At 38.2% G+C, this 12,597-nt stretch overlaps 2 protein-coding genes across 2 annotated transcripts; one reads left to right on the top strand and one right to left on the bottom strand.

Moving 5' to 3' along the window:
• Positions 1 to 2,385: 2,385 nt before the first annotated feature.
• Positions 2,386 to 5,599, bottom strand: nkiras2 (NFKB inhibitor interacting Ras-like 2). The gene is made up of 4 exons (XM_026351414.1): positions 5,547 to 5,599; positions 4,989 to 5,103; positions 4,411 to 4,652; positions 2,386 to 4,272 (listed from the first exon to the last, which is right to left on the bottom strand). The coding sequence occupies exons 2-4, from the start codon at positions 5,080 to 5,082 to the stop codon at positions 4,030 to 4,032; spliced, it is 579 nt and encodes a 192-aa protein (XP_026207199.1). The 5' UTR covers positions 5,083 to 5,103; positions 5,547 to 5,599; the 3' UTR covers positions 2,386 to 4,029.
• A 13-nt stretch (positions 5,600 to 5,612) lies between these two features.
• On the top strand, positions 5,613 to 12,447 carry dnajc7 (DnaJ (Hsp40) homolog, subfamily C, member 7). Its single transcript, XM_026351402.1, has 14 exons — positions 5,613 to 5,719; positions 6,538 to 6,626; positions 6,751 to 6,875; positions 7,736 to 7,849; positions 8,130 to 8,204; positions 8,294 to 8,412; positions 9,039 to 9,192; positions 9,323 to 9,487; positions 10,045 to 10,136; positions 10,259 to 10,332; positions 10,445 to 10,591; positions 10,698 to 10,850; positions 10,971 to 11,033; positions 11,119 to 12,447. Exons 1-14 carry the CDS (start codon positions 5,646 to 5,648, stop codon positions 11,154 to 11,156), a joined length of 1,482 nt encoding a protein of 493 aa, XP_026207187.1. The 5' UTR covers positions 5,613 to 5,645; the 3' UTR covers positions 11,157 to 12,447.
• The last annotated feature ends 150 nt before the right edge of the window (positions 12,448 to 12,597 follow it).

Raw genomic sequence — 12,597 nt, 5'->3', positions numbered from 1 at the left:
GAGCTTCAACAACTTTTCCTCAAAGGTCTTCAAATGAAATTTGAAGCCACGGCACAGTTCTACAAACCTGTCTTGATAAGATCAGACTGATAGTGAAGGTTCTCCCTCACTTCATCTTCTATTGATTGAAACACCTGACTTTAATTCTCACTTAAATAAATTAATAATCCCAGATGTTCAAATACTTTTCCTTACCTTTGCATTAAAACATGCATGGTTTCTCACCTAAATATAAAAAAAACATGTACTGGCCCACTGTTAGTGATTTGGGCCCATTTACTTATTTGTTCAAGATGCTAACTTATACAGACCATCTCCTCTTATATATTGGATAAATGTGAATGTTTCAATTAATATTTTGAAACAAATGTCTAGTCGGAGTCTGGATAAACCACACAGCACAAGCATATGTGTAATGACAAATTAACATACTATTCCATAGCAGTCACTACAGGTTCATTTACTCATTTGAGTTTATCTGTTGCATGAATTCATTCTTATCGCAAAACCCGTCACAACAATGTTAATGTAAATGCCCAGTATATCAGTATTCACTTACTTTCATGTATTTAGCCTTGTTTGTGTCACTCATGACATTAACATCCTTTGCATATGAATAATAATAATAATAGCTGTGCCACTGGTTACCATGCTATAAAGAGCAATCTGTTTCAAACATGTGCAGATTTGCACTTTGGTATAAGAATCTAAAGAAAATGGCAGAAGAAGACAGAGAGTTGTATTTAAGTGCAAAATTAATCAATTTGTCCTCCAGCTTCCACTGTGACTTTATTTAGTCCTTTATTGAGCTTTAGTTGTCTATTTAGTGCTGGAAGACAATGTATCAACATATCCCCAGGATTCTGTCAAAGGTATTAAACTCTATCAACAGATTCACCGAAGGCACGAACACAGAAAGGTTTAGCACAAACTATAAGCAATGACTGGATCCTTTTTTTTTCTTTTGTTTTTTTGCATGGCTCAAAATGCCTTACGCTCGACTTAGCCAAGATTAAATCACCCCACGCTTTCAGGACAAATGATCTGTCTCAGACGCTTGTGGCCAGCCAGCATAGCAGCTAACATTTGACATAACTGATGACTTACGGCCAGCCGATATTTCCATTCCACACAAAGAGATTGATATCAAAGAGAATAAAGGGGGCACTGTTTTCTTGCTGTATAAGTTCACTCCTGTGAGGAACGGTTTTGCTAACGGGATGCTTCATGATGGTGACTGTGAAAACCAGGTCAATGCAGCAGTTTCCATGGTTAAAACCCTTTTTTCTCTTCACAAAACCTAGTGGCATCTATATTATTATTATTATTATTTTACAGAGAATGTTAACTGGTAGCAACATGAGGCCATCACCTTGTTGCCCTGTGACTAGCAAGTACAAATTTCTCTCTTATGGTCTGAAGAAAGAAGAACGCTCATAAACTGCACCGGTCATAAGCTGACAAATCGATCCTTCACTCTGGCAGGCTCACAGCGTGTATTTCACATTTTGTGTTGTTAATCTTCATCCATCTTTCTGTTTTTATGTGGGCCATTACAGCCATAGTGACATGATGATACTGAAAGGTTTCACAGGACAACATATTACCAACTTCCAGGGATCTGTTCCTCACTGTTGGAACTTGGGGACATAAAATGAACACCACTACGTGCTGAACCACTTTGTGTGAAGTAACATCACCACACTGAATCAATTTTAATCATTAAAAAGAACATGAAATGAGATGGTACTTGATAACACCCTATGGGGAACTAAGGTGAGCGTAATATAATTTCATAAATGTTCCACTTGAGGTTTTCTCATTATCTTGCATTAACCTCTCCAGACAACATGCCCGTGTGGAACTAGCAGATCATTTCCTCTTTCATTTCCAGACTGGTTTGAAAAATGTGTTGAGCAGCTAATCTGATGTTATCAGCAATGATGGTATTGCCAGTGTAAGGGTAAAAAATGAATTTAAAATTTTAATTAACTTTAGATTTTAAGTATAAAGCCCACGGATGCTTTTCTGTGGAGAGTCTTTCACATGTGCCGTGCATGTATGCAAAATTCGAAGAAACAAATTCCATTCAAATTAATGTAATTTAACAGTCAAAGCTGCATAATGAGGGTGTCGACAATATAAAGACAATCATGTATGATTTGCTACATTTACTGTGTATGCATGTTTACAATCTATATTTTTATTCTGATGGTCAACACAGTAATATACTGTTACTCTATACATCTCCCCAGTTGTGTCTCCAGTAATTGTTTCCACACCTGATTCGAGGATCAAATTACATAGGGTGTTGTATGCTGTGTAAATTATAAGGTCCCTTAAACCAATCTGTGATATTTGTGCTATATAAATCAACTGACTTGATTTGACAACAAACACCTTTATTACTGGCATTAGATGCAACTTAATTGACAAATCAGTGCACTTTATTAAAGGCTGTTGAAATTGTATACACATGGGCATTTCCATGTGTATACTAAAGAAAACAATCTAATCTAAAAGCATAGAGTAGCAACTTACAGTATTCAATGAGAACATCTACAGTGTTTTACTGGAAGATCAGAGACATCTATTGGCCATGAATGATACTACACTAACTAATAACATTTTGTTAGGCACAAAAATATATTTCTATATCAAAACATGCAAACAAATATAAAGTGAACACATTCTGGGGATAATAAAGCATGAATGCTCTAAATTCTAGGGATGAAACGACTCTCCGTATCCGTAGCTCGAGACCTCAATTTTGAGCCACGGTCAGTTCATTCTTAATTTTTTGAAAGTCGGGGTCTTTTAAGACACAGATAATATATACTCTGTACTTTCCCTGAACGTCATGTAACAATCCAGTCTTTTGTAATCACAACACAAACTGGGGTCATATGTGCCGTGGATTTGGTCTCGATTTTATAATGTTGCACCACTACAAAATTGCACATGAAACTAATGCGTAATATGATACAGTGGACCAGTGATGCTGGTACAAACACATGGATATTCAAGACACTATTAACAGATTTGCCTTTTTCAATAAAACAAAAAGTAAAAGCTGCACATAATGTGACCTCATGTTGCACCCTGAATGAACAAGTTAATGCCTAATGTGTTCGCATTTGTTTCATTTTACAGCTCAGCAAAAATATAACATCTTTATAGAGTATGTAAATATGATGATAAGGACTTCTGTATATGTGTGTGTCTGTGTGTGTTCTTTTATGCAAGCAATCAGGATAAAGTAGCACCTCAGCCGTTATCTGAGCATGTCTGATCTCTTATTTACATGCACATGCACATGTAAGGCCACATATGGTAAGGAATGTAATTCGTTTACTCCTTTACTCAACATGCAACAGTGAATCTCATATATAGTTACTGTTAGCACTGTTACTAAACGACTGAACATCAACAATATCACAATAAAATCAATTTACCCATTACACCATTTACAACATATTAAATTCAGCATTTGTACAATGCAATAGCTGAGTAACATTTGCAACTGATGTTGTTTCTGCATCAGCATGTGTGTGTACATGTACTGTAACATACATGTACATATAATAACAGCCAGTGTACACATGTAGTAGGTCCTAATTTATTTATAAAGTGAGAACTGTGTCTATGATATTTTAAAACTTTTAAAAGCAGTGTTTAAGTATAAACTGAGTTGATTGTTGATTGTCAGTAGTTTTGAAACTACATTGTGTACTGTAGGTCCAACCATAACAGCAGTAATTATGAAAAATGTGGATGGTTTAGACAGTTTAACCATAATCCAAATCAATAAAATAGGAACAACAAATCAAAAAATGCTTTACTATAACAACACTAGTATACTCAGTGTGTACTGCATAACTACCATGACAATCATTCTGCTTTTCTGCTCATAACTTTTCAAAATTCTTAACTCATAATTCATAATATTAAAACTGATCTTATAGCAAAACAAGGTTCCCTTTAATACACTTTTTGTCCCTCTTAAACATGGTAACAGTGTCTGGTCATTTAGCTGTCTGTAGAACCACTTCCCTTATTCTTGTTGCGACTAAGAGGGAAAGTGGATTTGCTCTGTGGCTGGGTCATTTTACTGGCTAGGTAGACAAAAGGTTCAATTAGTGTGCGTCTGTCTACCACTGACACCTCCCACAGACGCACCTTTTCATTCTTTGCCCAATTCTGGGCCACGTTAGAGTCGACTCTCCTCTCATCCTGCTTATCCTGCTTGTTACCCAGCACAACGATGGTCACCTGTGGATTGCAATCATCAGATTAGTCCCACCATTGTGCTTCACTATATCGGTTGCAGCATTAGTGACAACAACTATGGCAGGTTGTCTGTTTGTTGATTGAAAGACAATCTGAAAATAACATTTAAATTGCCCTCACCTCCTTCTTGTCTCTGTGACGGTCAATGTCTTTTTTGAGTGCCTCCATTCGCTTAAAAGACTCTTTACTGTCAATGCTGTAAACAAGTACAAAGCCATCTGCAAAAGTGTAGTAATGTCGAGGAAACTCCATCCCATCCCGTAGTCCACGGGTATCGTAGAAGCGCACCTGTTCTCTTGTGCCACGGTCTGTTTCTATGGAGCCAATGTAGATATCCTCAATGGTCTCCATGGGCTCTGAACCTAACAATGGATAAACAACATTAACATTTTACATACAACATACAAATAGAAATACATTAAAGTTGTATGTTTAAATGACAGACAGAATAGTGTCAGAAAAGAATGTACAGTCGTGTTCATGTATGACAAAATTAAACTGATGAATTTTAGCAAACCACAAGAGCCAATTGTGGCTCTGTGTATTTTATTTTTGCAAAGCAATATTTTGACTGGCTCTAGAATCTAGAACATATTCAGCAATAAAACAAATTCAGCAAATGTAAGCATTGTTATTTAAACAAACAAATGAATGAATGAATGAAAAGATGTATTAGAGTTTGTCACAAAAATGTGTACCTGCAACATGATTGGCGTACAGTAGCTGTTCCAATACTGCGGTTTTACCAACTGCACTTTGGCCACAAACCACTACTTTACAGCTTTTGCCCATGACTCTCTTGGGTCAGAAGATCTGTTTATCGGAGAAGAGATGGAGCTGATTAATTACCATGTTAGTGCACATCGTTGTTTAGTTTATTGTTATTGGGGTTGTTGGATTTTCTTCTGTATACAGTCATATTTTGTAAGGTGCTTTAAGATGACTGCTGTTGTGATTTGGGGCTATACAAATTAAATTACACGCACTCACAATAGCAGACTGGACGAAAAGACAGATTGCTAGCAAAACACAAACAAATAATATACGTCGGTCCTGCGTATGTACAATGTAAAACAGTAGCTAGCTGTGAAAGCTAACGTCTACAGTATGTGATAAATAGCTTAATTTAGCACTATCTCCCTGAGAGATACAAAGCAGGGATATCAAGTAAACCCCCGTCTCTTAAAAATACATTCGGTGATATTGTGTATCTGCTGATAAATGTGTATTTGTTATGTCAATAACCTCATACTTACAAGCAAGCAGTTTCCTGAGCTAACGGACTGGCTACTTCCTGTTTACAGATGACGTAACGACTGCAATATGTGGCCCCACCCCTTCTCATCCACGGCAAAATGGCGACGGAGAACTGTGATGCTATGAACATGGACCCTGACGCGGACCTGCTTAGTGACGAAGAATTAGAAAGGTAGGACAAACAAAGGCTGTGTTGTCAACAGCAGAAACGCATCTATAACGAAGTCTCCCAACGATGTGTGCAATCAGAGATCTCTGTCATGTTAATTTTCTTGTCGCACCGTGAGCAATGAGCTAACCTGCGCGCTACCGCTAACTGCTTTGCTAAATCTGGTCCCGTTTAACTGTGGCTCGGTTGCCATACACTCTGCAGTCAAACACATTGTACAAAAATGCATGTCAATGTACAGCTGCCATTAAGTTTTCTGTCCACTGTGAAAGCCTACTTGCAAAGTGAAAGCAGTGCTTAGACATTATTGAGATTTTTCTAGAATGGTAATAGCTGGCTAACTTGTTAATGACACCATTCACTCACTGTGGTCGTGATGTAATGTTAAAACACGAGAGGGCTTCCAAAAAAAGTAATGGCTCTGGCCCACAGCATGGTGTCATATGTTCCTGGCTCTGCTGTTCCTCCCTCCCTCAGCTGCACAAAATAGCTTCGTGTGTGATTGGAGTTGACACCTCTCCCCTGTTGGCTTGGCTCTTTCTGTGTTCAGTCAACGTGGGCAAAGAAACTTTGAGAGTCACCCACAGTCCTGGGCAGGATCTCTGTACACAAGATTAGGAATGTAATAGTCAGAATTAATGCTTGAGGAATAATGGTTGCAGATAAGAAGTTCTCTACGCTCATTTAGCCTGTAACCCAGCCAGCTGACAACTGCAAATAGTTGTTTATTGTCTTCATCTGCAGTCATACCAGACTTCATGGCTAAATTTACAATTAACCCTTTTTTTTAATGATTGTCCATTCTGCTCACTTTTGCACAGGGAAGCAGAGGGCTTCAAAGAGCAAGGCAATGCCTTTTATATCAAGAAGGATTATGCAGAAGCATTCAACTATTACACCAAGGCCATTGGTAATTATTCTCATGCAATTTTGCTTAGTCTTCCTGTTGCTAGTTTGGTACAAGATTATGTTGACATCTTGTATTGTTTGAATTCTGTCTGACTACAGTGGGGTATGACTAACTTTTTATACAGACATGTGTCCAAAGAATGCAAGTTACTATGGAAACCGGGCAGCCACACTAATGATGTTGTGCCGATATAGAGAGGCCTTAGAGGATTCACAGCAAGCAGTACGATTAGACAACACCTTTGTGAAGGTAAGGTTTCTACCAAAGTGAAAATCTACTTAGAACTTTTCTCTACTTTAGATCGCGTCTTTTAGGGGTTTTGAAATTTCTTTAGTCTTATTATTACACAGCAGTAGGAATTGAAAGACATTATCTGTTTTGTCTGTGACGTGCACTGTCACAAAGTCACACACTCTAATATTTTATTGGGCCGCCTTCAGCTTTGATTATGGCATGCATTCGCCGTGGCATCGATAAGCTTTTGCAATGTCACAACATTTATTCCCGTCCAGAGTAGCATTCATTTTTAGTCAATATCTTGTATTGTTGTTGGGAGAGTTCTACGCACAAAGTCTTCTCCAGCACGTCCCAAAGATTCTCAATGGGGTTAAGGTCTGGACTCTGTGGTGGCCAATCGATGTGTAAGAATGATGTGTCATGCTCCCTGAAGCACTCTTTGACAATTTGAGCCTTGACCCTGATGCACCCATCACTCTGGAACAGGGAAAAACTGGACTCATCAGACCACATGACCTTCTTCCATTAGACAGTTTTTAACCCAGTTTTACTAGTTTCAGGAATCTGCTTAGATGTTTTCTTTGTTTGATGCATGCCGATAATTTGGCATGCGTCAAACAAGGAAATTTATTTGGAAAAGATGTTCATCTGAAACAAATTAACTTATTTTCCACGACCACAAAATGTGTCTTCTGACGTAGATGTTTAAGAAATGAGAAGCTACTCAGTTAGGGTTAAATAACTTGTTGGTAGCTGAAACCTAATCATCCATGTAGTAATTATCCAGTGGGAGGCTCTTACCTGTTTGCTTAGTTAAAGCCAGGTGGTGACTTCTTTTTTGGACGGGCAGTGTACAATATTTTTACTTACAGGGCCATCTGCGAGAGGGCAAGTGCCACCTGTCACTTGGCAATGCTATGGCTGCCAACCGCTGTTTCCAGAGAGTTCTGGAGCTGGAGCCAGACAACAGCCAGGCCCAACAGGAGGTGAGTTTTTCTCAGTGTCAGAGAGTTGGTCTGACAAGTTGTACATTATTATACACTATGAGATAAGTTTCAGTGTAAGAGGAATTAATTCACAATTGCTGGTAGCTCCCAATGTACAAGCCAGGATGGAAGTTTGAGGTTATTTATATTGACCTTGCATTGACCAGTCTTTTACAATTACTAAACATGTCATGAGAGGCCAGTAGTAGGTGCAAAATAATGAAGTTAACTACTAGAGGTCTTTGCCATTGTCACTGAATTCCACAAATTCCTTTGGCAGGTGAAGAATACAGAAGCCATCCTTGAATATGAGAGAATGGCAGAGATTGGCTTTGATAAGCGAGACTACAGGATGGTAAGCTACTCAACTAGTTATAGTACTGCGTTACATTATTTTGTTGTTTGTTTGGTATGTGACCAGTAACAGATTGTGGTTGTCTGAAGGTTGTCTTTTGCATGGACCGTGCCTTGGACTCTGCCCCCGCCTGTCACAAGTTCAAAATTTTGAAGGCTGAGTGTTTAGCCCTGCTGGGTCGTTACCCTGAGGCTCAGGCTGTAGCCAGGTAAGAAAGCATATTTCAAGGGAATTCATTTATTTTGTTAAAACAGCCTTCATTATGAAATATTTAAATGCTGATTAATCAGATATAACAGGTGGGTAATCCCAAACTGCATAATTTTATAGAATCAGGAGACAGTGATATGTGATTTGACAGAAAAAACAAACATGTTTCATAAGTGAGACACTATATATACTATTAAGTTAATCAAATGTTGGGCACCAACTGCAAGATTTACATTGACTTCTTGAACTAACTAAACTTTGATAACTTGAAGTTTTCCAGATCCATAGAAATCCACATGGGGCTTTTACACATCATCATTATAAACAATGTATGCACAATGGCATGTTTTTGTGTTTTCAAATAGTTATTATGTTTGGCAATAGATCTGTTTCAGAGAGGAGAGTGCAGTTATTATCACAGTTTAACCATGAGTAACTTTTGTCTGGAACACATCTATCTTAGACATCTTGGTTACTACATTACATTAAATTCGATTCCTCAGTTTACTGTTATTGTCTGTTGTGAACTGAAACTATTTAAAGGTGATAAGATAGTGTTTTTGTGCCTTTAATATGTATATCTGTTTTTTTTCTGTGGCATTGATATTATTTGTTTCCATACAGTGATATTTTGCGAATGGACTCCACTAATGCAGATGCACTGTACGTGCGTGGTCTTTGTCTGTACTATGAGGACTGTATTGACAAGGCAGTCCAGTTCTTTGTCCAGGCCCTGCGTATGGCTCCTGACCATGACAAAGCTCGCCTTGCATGCAGAGTGAGTAATTCAGTACATAATAGTTTTCAAAGTCTGATTAAAGTCCGGTGTTAACAGCCAACAACTGACTATTATATTTCACTTTGTTGTTCTAGTAGTTTTTAATGTTGTCCTATGTATAATTTTCCAGAATGCCAAAGCACTAAAAGCCAAAAAAGAGGAGGGGAACAAAGCGTTTAAGGACGGAAACTTTGAGGCAGCCTATGACCTATACTCGGATGCACTAACAATAGATCCCAACAACATCAAGACTAATGCCAAGCTCTACTGTAATAGGGCCACTGTTGGATCTAAGGTATGCAATGTTTATAGAAGAGATGCCAGAGTACTCAGTTTTACATTTTATAGACTTTCCCTTTTTGTGATTTTGATTGTGGCTCTTTATATTCCTTTAAATTGAACAAAAGGTGATACTCTTTGGCAAACGTAAGGTGGCGTTGTAATCTGCCGCTGTGTGCTAATATGTTGCCCAATAAAGTTGGCTATATTTAACAAAATATTGTAAAGGAGAAGTGAAAACAGCCCTAAAGAGACACAAAAAGGACAGAACTACACACTAACAAACTCTGCAAGACCTAGATAGTTTTAATGAGAATTTAATGATCGCCTTGCTATAGACATAAAGTGGTGTCGTGGCATGAAAGTCACCATGCTGTATACACACTCAGCCTCGTTCAGTTAGTCAAATTCATAGTTGGCACAAGGACACACTTTGCAGTCCTCATTCTGTCCCTTTTAACAGCATAAAGGTTTTGGGTAACTTTGCAATGCTATACTTTGTCACATCAGGAGAACTAGGCCACTACGCTTCCTTCTCTTTCTGCTTCACGCTCCTTTCATTTTCTTTGAAAGCTGAACAAACTAGAACAGGCCATTGAAGACTGCACGAAGGCCATTAAACTGGATGAGACCTACATTAAGGCCTATTTACGGAGAGCACAGTGGTATGTCCAGGATTTTAAACTTGTTGCAATGTATTTGAATGATAGAGAAACAGAAGATTTAATTGTTAGCTGTCCCTCAGACTGATAAAAAAGGTAACAAACTTGTACATTATGTGCTGCAGCTACATGGACACGGAGCAGTATGAAGAGGCTGTGAGAGACTATGAGAAGGTTTACCAGACAGAGCACACAAAAGGTGAGAATCAGATTCCTCTGTTGTCGCTGAGGTGACACAGATTACAGCAGAATCATGTCCTTCAAGTTCAGTTTTATTGTTTGTTTACTTATTTATTTATTTATTGTCATAGAACACAAGCACCTCCTGAAAAATGCCCAGTTGGAGTTGAAGAAAAGCAAGCGGAAAGATTACTACAAAGTACTTGGGGTGGATAAGAACGCCACAGAAGATGAGATCAAGAAAGCTTACCGAAAACGGGCACTTTTACATCACCCAGGTTGTAGCGAAAGTTTCCCACAACTATATTAAGTGAAGTGAATAATAAATAAAGTTGTCTCTGTTAACTTTTTTGTTTTTGTGGTGGTTGTTTCACTTCATTTCAGACCGCCACAGTGGAGCTAGTACTGAGGTGCAAAAAGAAGAGGAAAAGAAGTTCAAGGAAGTGGGTGAGGCCTTCAGTGTGCTCTCAGACCCAAAGAAGAAGTCTCGCTATGACAGCGGTCAAGATCTGGAGGATGATGGCATGAACATGGGAGGTTAGCACGTAGCCAAGCCTTGTGGTTAACCTAACAATTTTTTTCCTTTTTTGTGAGAAAGTTCAATGCGGCTGGAAAGTTCTCTGTGTTGATCCTTAGTTGCATTTTGTCTCCAACCAGATTTTGATGCCAACAACATTTTCAAGGCATTCTTTGGAGGCCCAGGAGGTTTTAGTTTTGAAGGTAAGTTATGTTGTGATGTTTTTAGAATATACAGTAGTCTGCATATTTGAGTTATTGATTTGTTTTTCTTTGATCTTTGTTTCAGCATCTGGACCAGGAAATTTCTTCTTCCAGTTTGGTTAGTCAGAAGATTCGTCTACCTAAACTGTTACAGCATCAGGACTTTTTAAACAATGTCAACCCCTGACCCACCATCCATATTTAATGACTGACTGCAAGTCAGACTCTTGTCTATGCCATTTACTGAATGAATGCAACCCAATGACCACATGCAGCAAAAGATTTAATGCCCGTATAGCAAGGACAAAAAGACGGCTCACACTGAGTTGATAGTGTTACTGGTTTTGGATTTGGTTTTCTTCCTTCCAGAAAGAAACAAACTTGAAAGTCAGTAATGCAACACTGGTCCAAACACTTTCAGAATTTTTGAGATATGAGATATTGTGCAGCTATTGTAGTAGCTTTTAGGGATTCCTGCAAGAAGTGACATCCTGGAGAAATCTTGAGATGCTGAACATTGAGTAAGCGATTATCTGAATAGTCTCAACTGACTGCTGAGGGTGTATTCTCTACATGAAAGTTAATACCTTGCCTAGTGATTTCTGAAGATAATTGCTGAGCAAGCAGCACCTCAGCAGCTTGCTGCTACAAATTCGCACTGAAAACTGCCTCCTTGTCATAAGTCAATAGGAAGACTTGAGCATTTTTTTAATTTACAACATCTGGAGCCTAGACCTACATACATATACACATACAATACAGCTGAAGCACACTAAAAAGATGGCAACGGAGAAAACAGTGCTGGCCTTGTTGCCAGAAAAGTCCCTCTCCTTTTTGTTGTCACAGCTTTTATGTTTGATGTTGCCATTCACGGATTGCTGCATTGTACATTTTACTGGAATGTAAAGTGTTAATTTGTGATGATAGTTATTTTTCCATTTTTTTTTTTTATTTTGGTTTGTATATTTATTGTACATTTACTCTGATAGAAGCATTGGTGTAAGATGAGGACACTTTTCCGTTATGTAAAAATTTGAAAGTTGCACCAATTCCCCCTTTGACACAAATTCAGGAAGAGAACTGTTTTGCTTGGTTTGCATGAAAAATTGCACAGATATAGATTCTTCTCTTTGTGGTCCTTGCCTGTGATACAAACTGTCTGATCTCACTCAATGCAACAAATAAGCATTAGTATAGAACCAATATAAAAGTCAATATGCTTTAAGAAAGTCATGCACCGTGTGATGATGGGTAGTTTTCAGTTGCTTCCTGACCTTTTTGTTGGTGCACTTCTTGATGAAAAGTGTCCTTATCTTTTCTGTCATTGTTTTTGCCCTCATGGTGAAACCATCCTCTACCATTAAAAAGTACCAGCCGTGTTAATAAAGTTGGCCTCCTTTGAGTTTCCCCTTAATTGTATTTTATTTTATTTTTTTTAAGTAGAATTTTATTTACAATAATAATGATTTAATTCTAACATGACAGCGTGTGACCATAAAGGAAACCGCACGCTGCAGGATCTGAACGGAGGGTGGCGCTGTTTCCGCTTGGAGTTTGTTAGTGT

This window comes from Anabas testudineus, chromosome 8, assembly GCF_900324465.2.
Source record: "Anabas testudineus chromosome 8, fAnaTes1.2, whole genome shotgun sequence".
Taxonomy (NCBI): Eukaryota; Metazoa; Chordata; class Actinopteri; order Anabantiformes; family Anabantidae; genus Anabas; species Anabas testudineus.
This window is presented reverse-complemented; position numbering and strand designations above follow the sequence as displayed.

Coding starts and splice junctions, on each gene's coding strand:
- nkiras2 (XM_026351414.1), bottom strand. CDS start 5,082: ATGGGCAAAAGCTGTAAAGTAGTGGTTTGTGGCCAAAGTGCAGTTGGT. Junction 4,653..4,988: donor GTACGCCAATCATGTTGCAG/GTACACATTTTT, acceptor ATCCATTGTTAG/GTTCAGAGCCCATGGAGACC. Junction 4,273..4,410: donor GTCACAGAGACAAGAAGGAG/GTGAGGGCAATT, acceptor TGCAATCCACAG/GTGACCATCGTTGTGCTGGG.
- dnajc7 (XM_026351402.1), top strand. CDS start 5,646: ATGGCGACGGAGAACTGTGATGCTATGAACATGGACCCTGACGCGGAC. Junction 7,850..8,129: donor ACAGCCAGGCCCAACAGGAG/GTGAGTTTTTCT, acceptor TTCCTTTGGCAG/GTGAAGAATACAGAAGCCAT. Junction 10,592..10,697: donor GGCACTTTTACATCACCCAG/GTTGTAGCGAAA, acceptor ACTTCATTTCAG/ACCGCCACAGTGGAGCTAGT.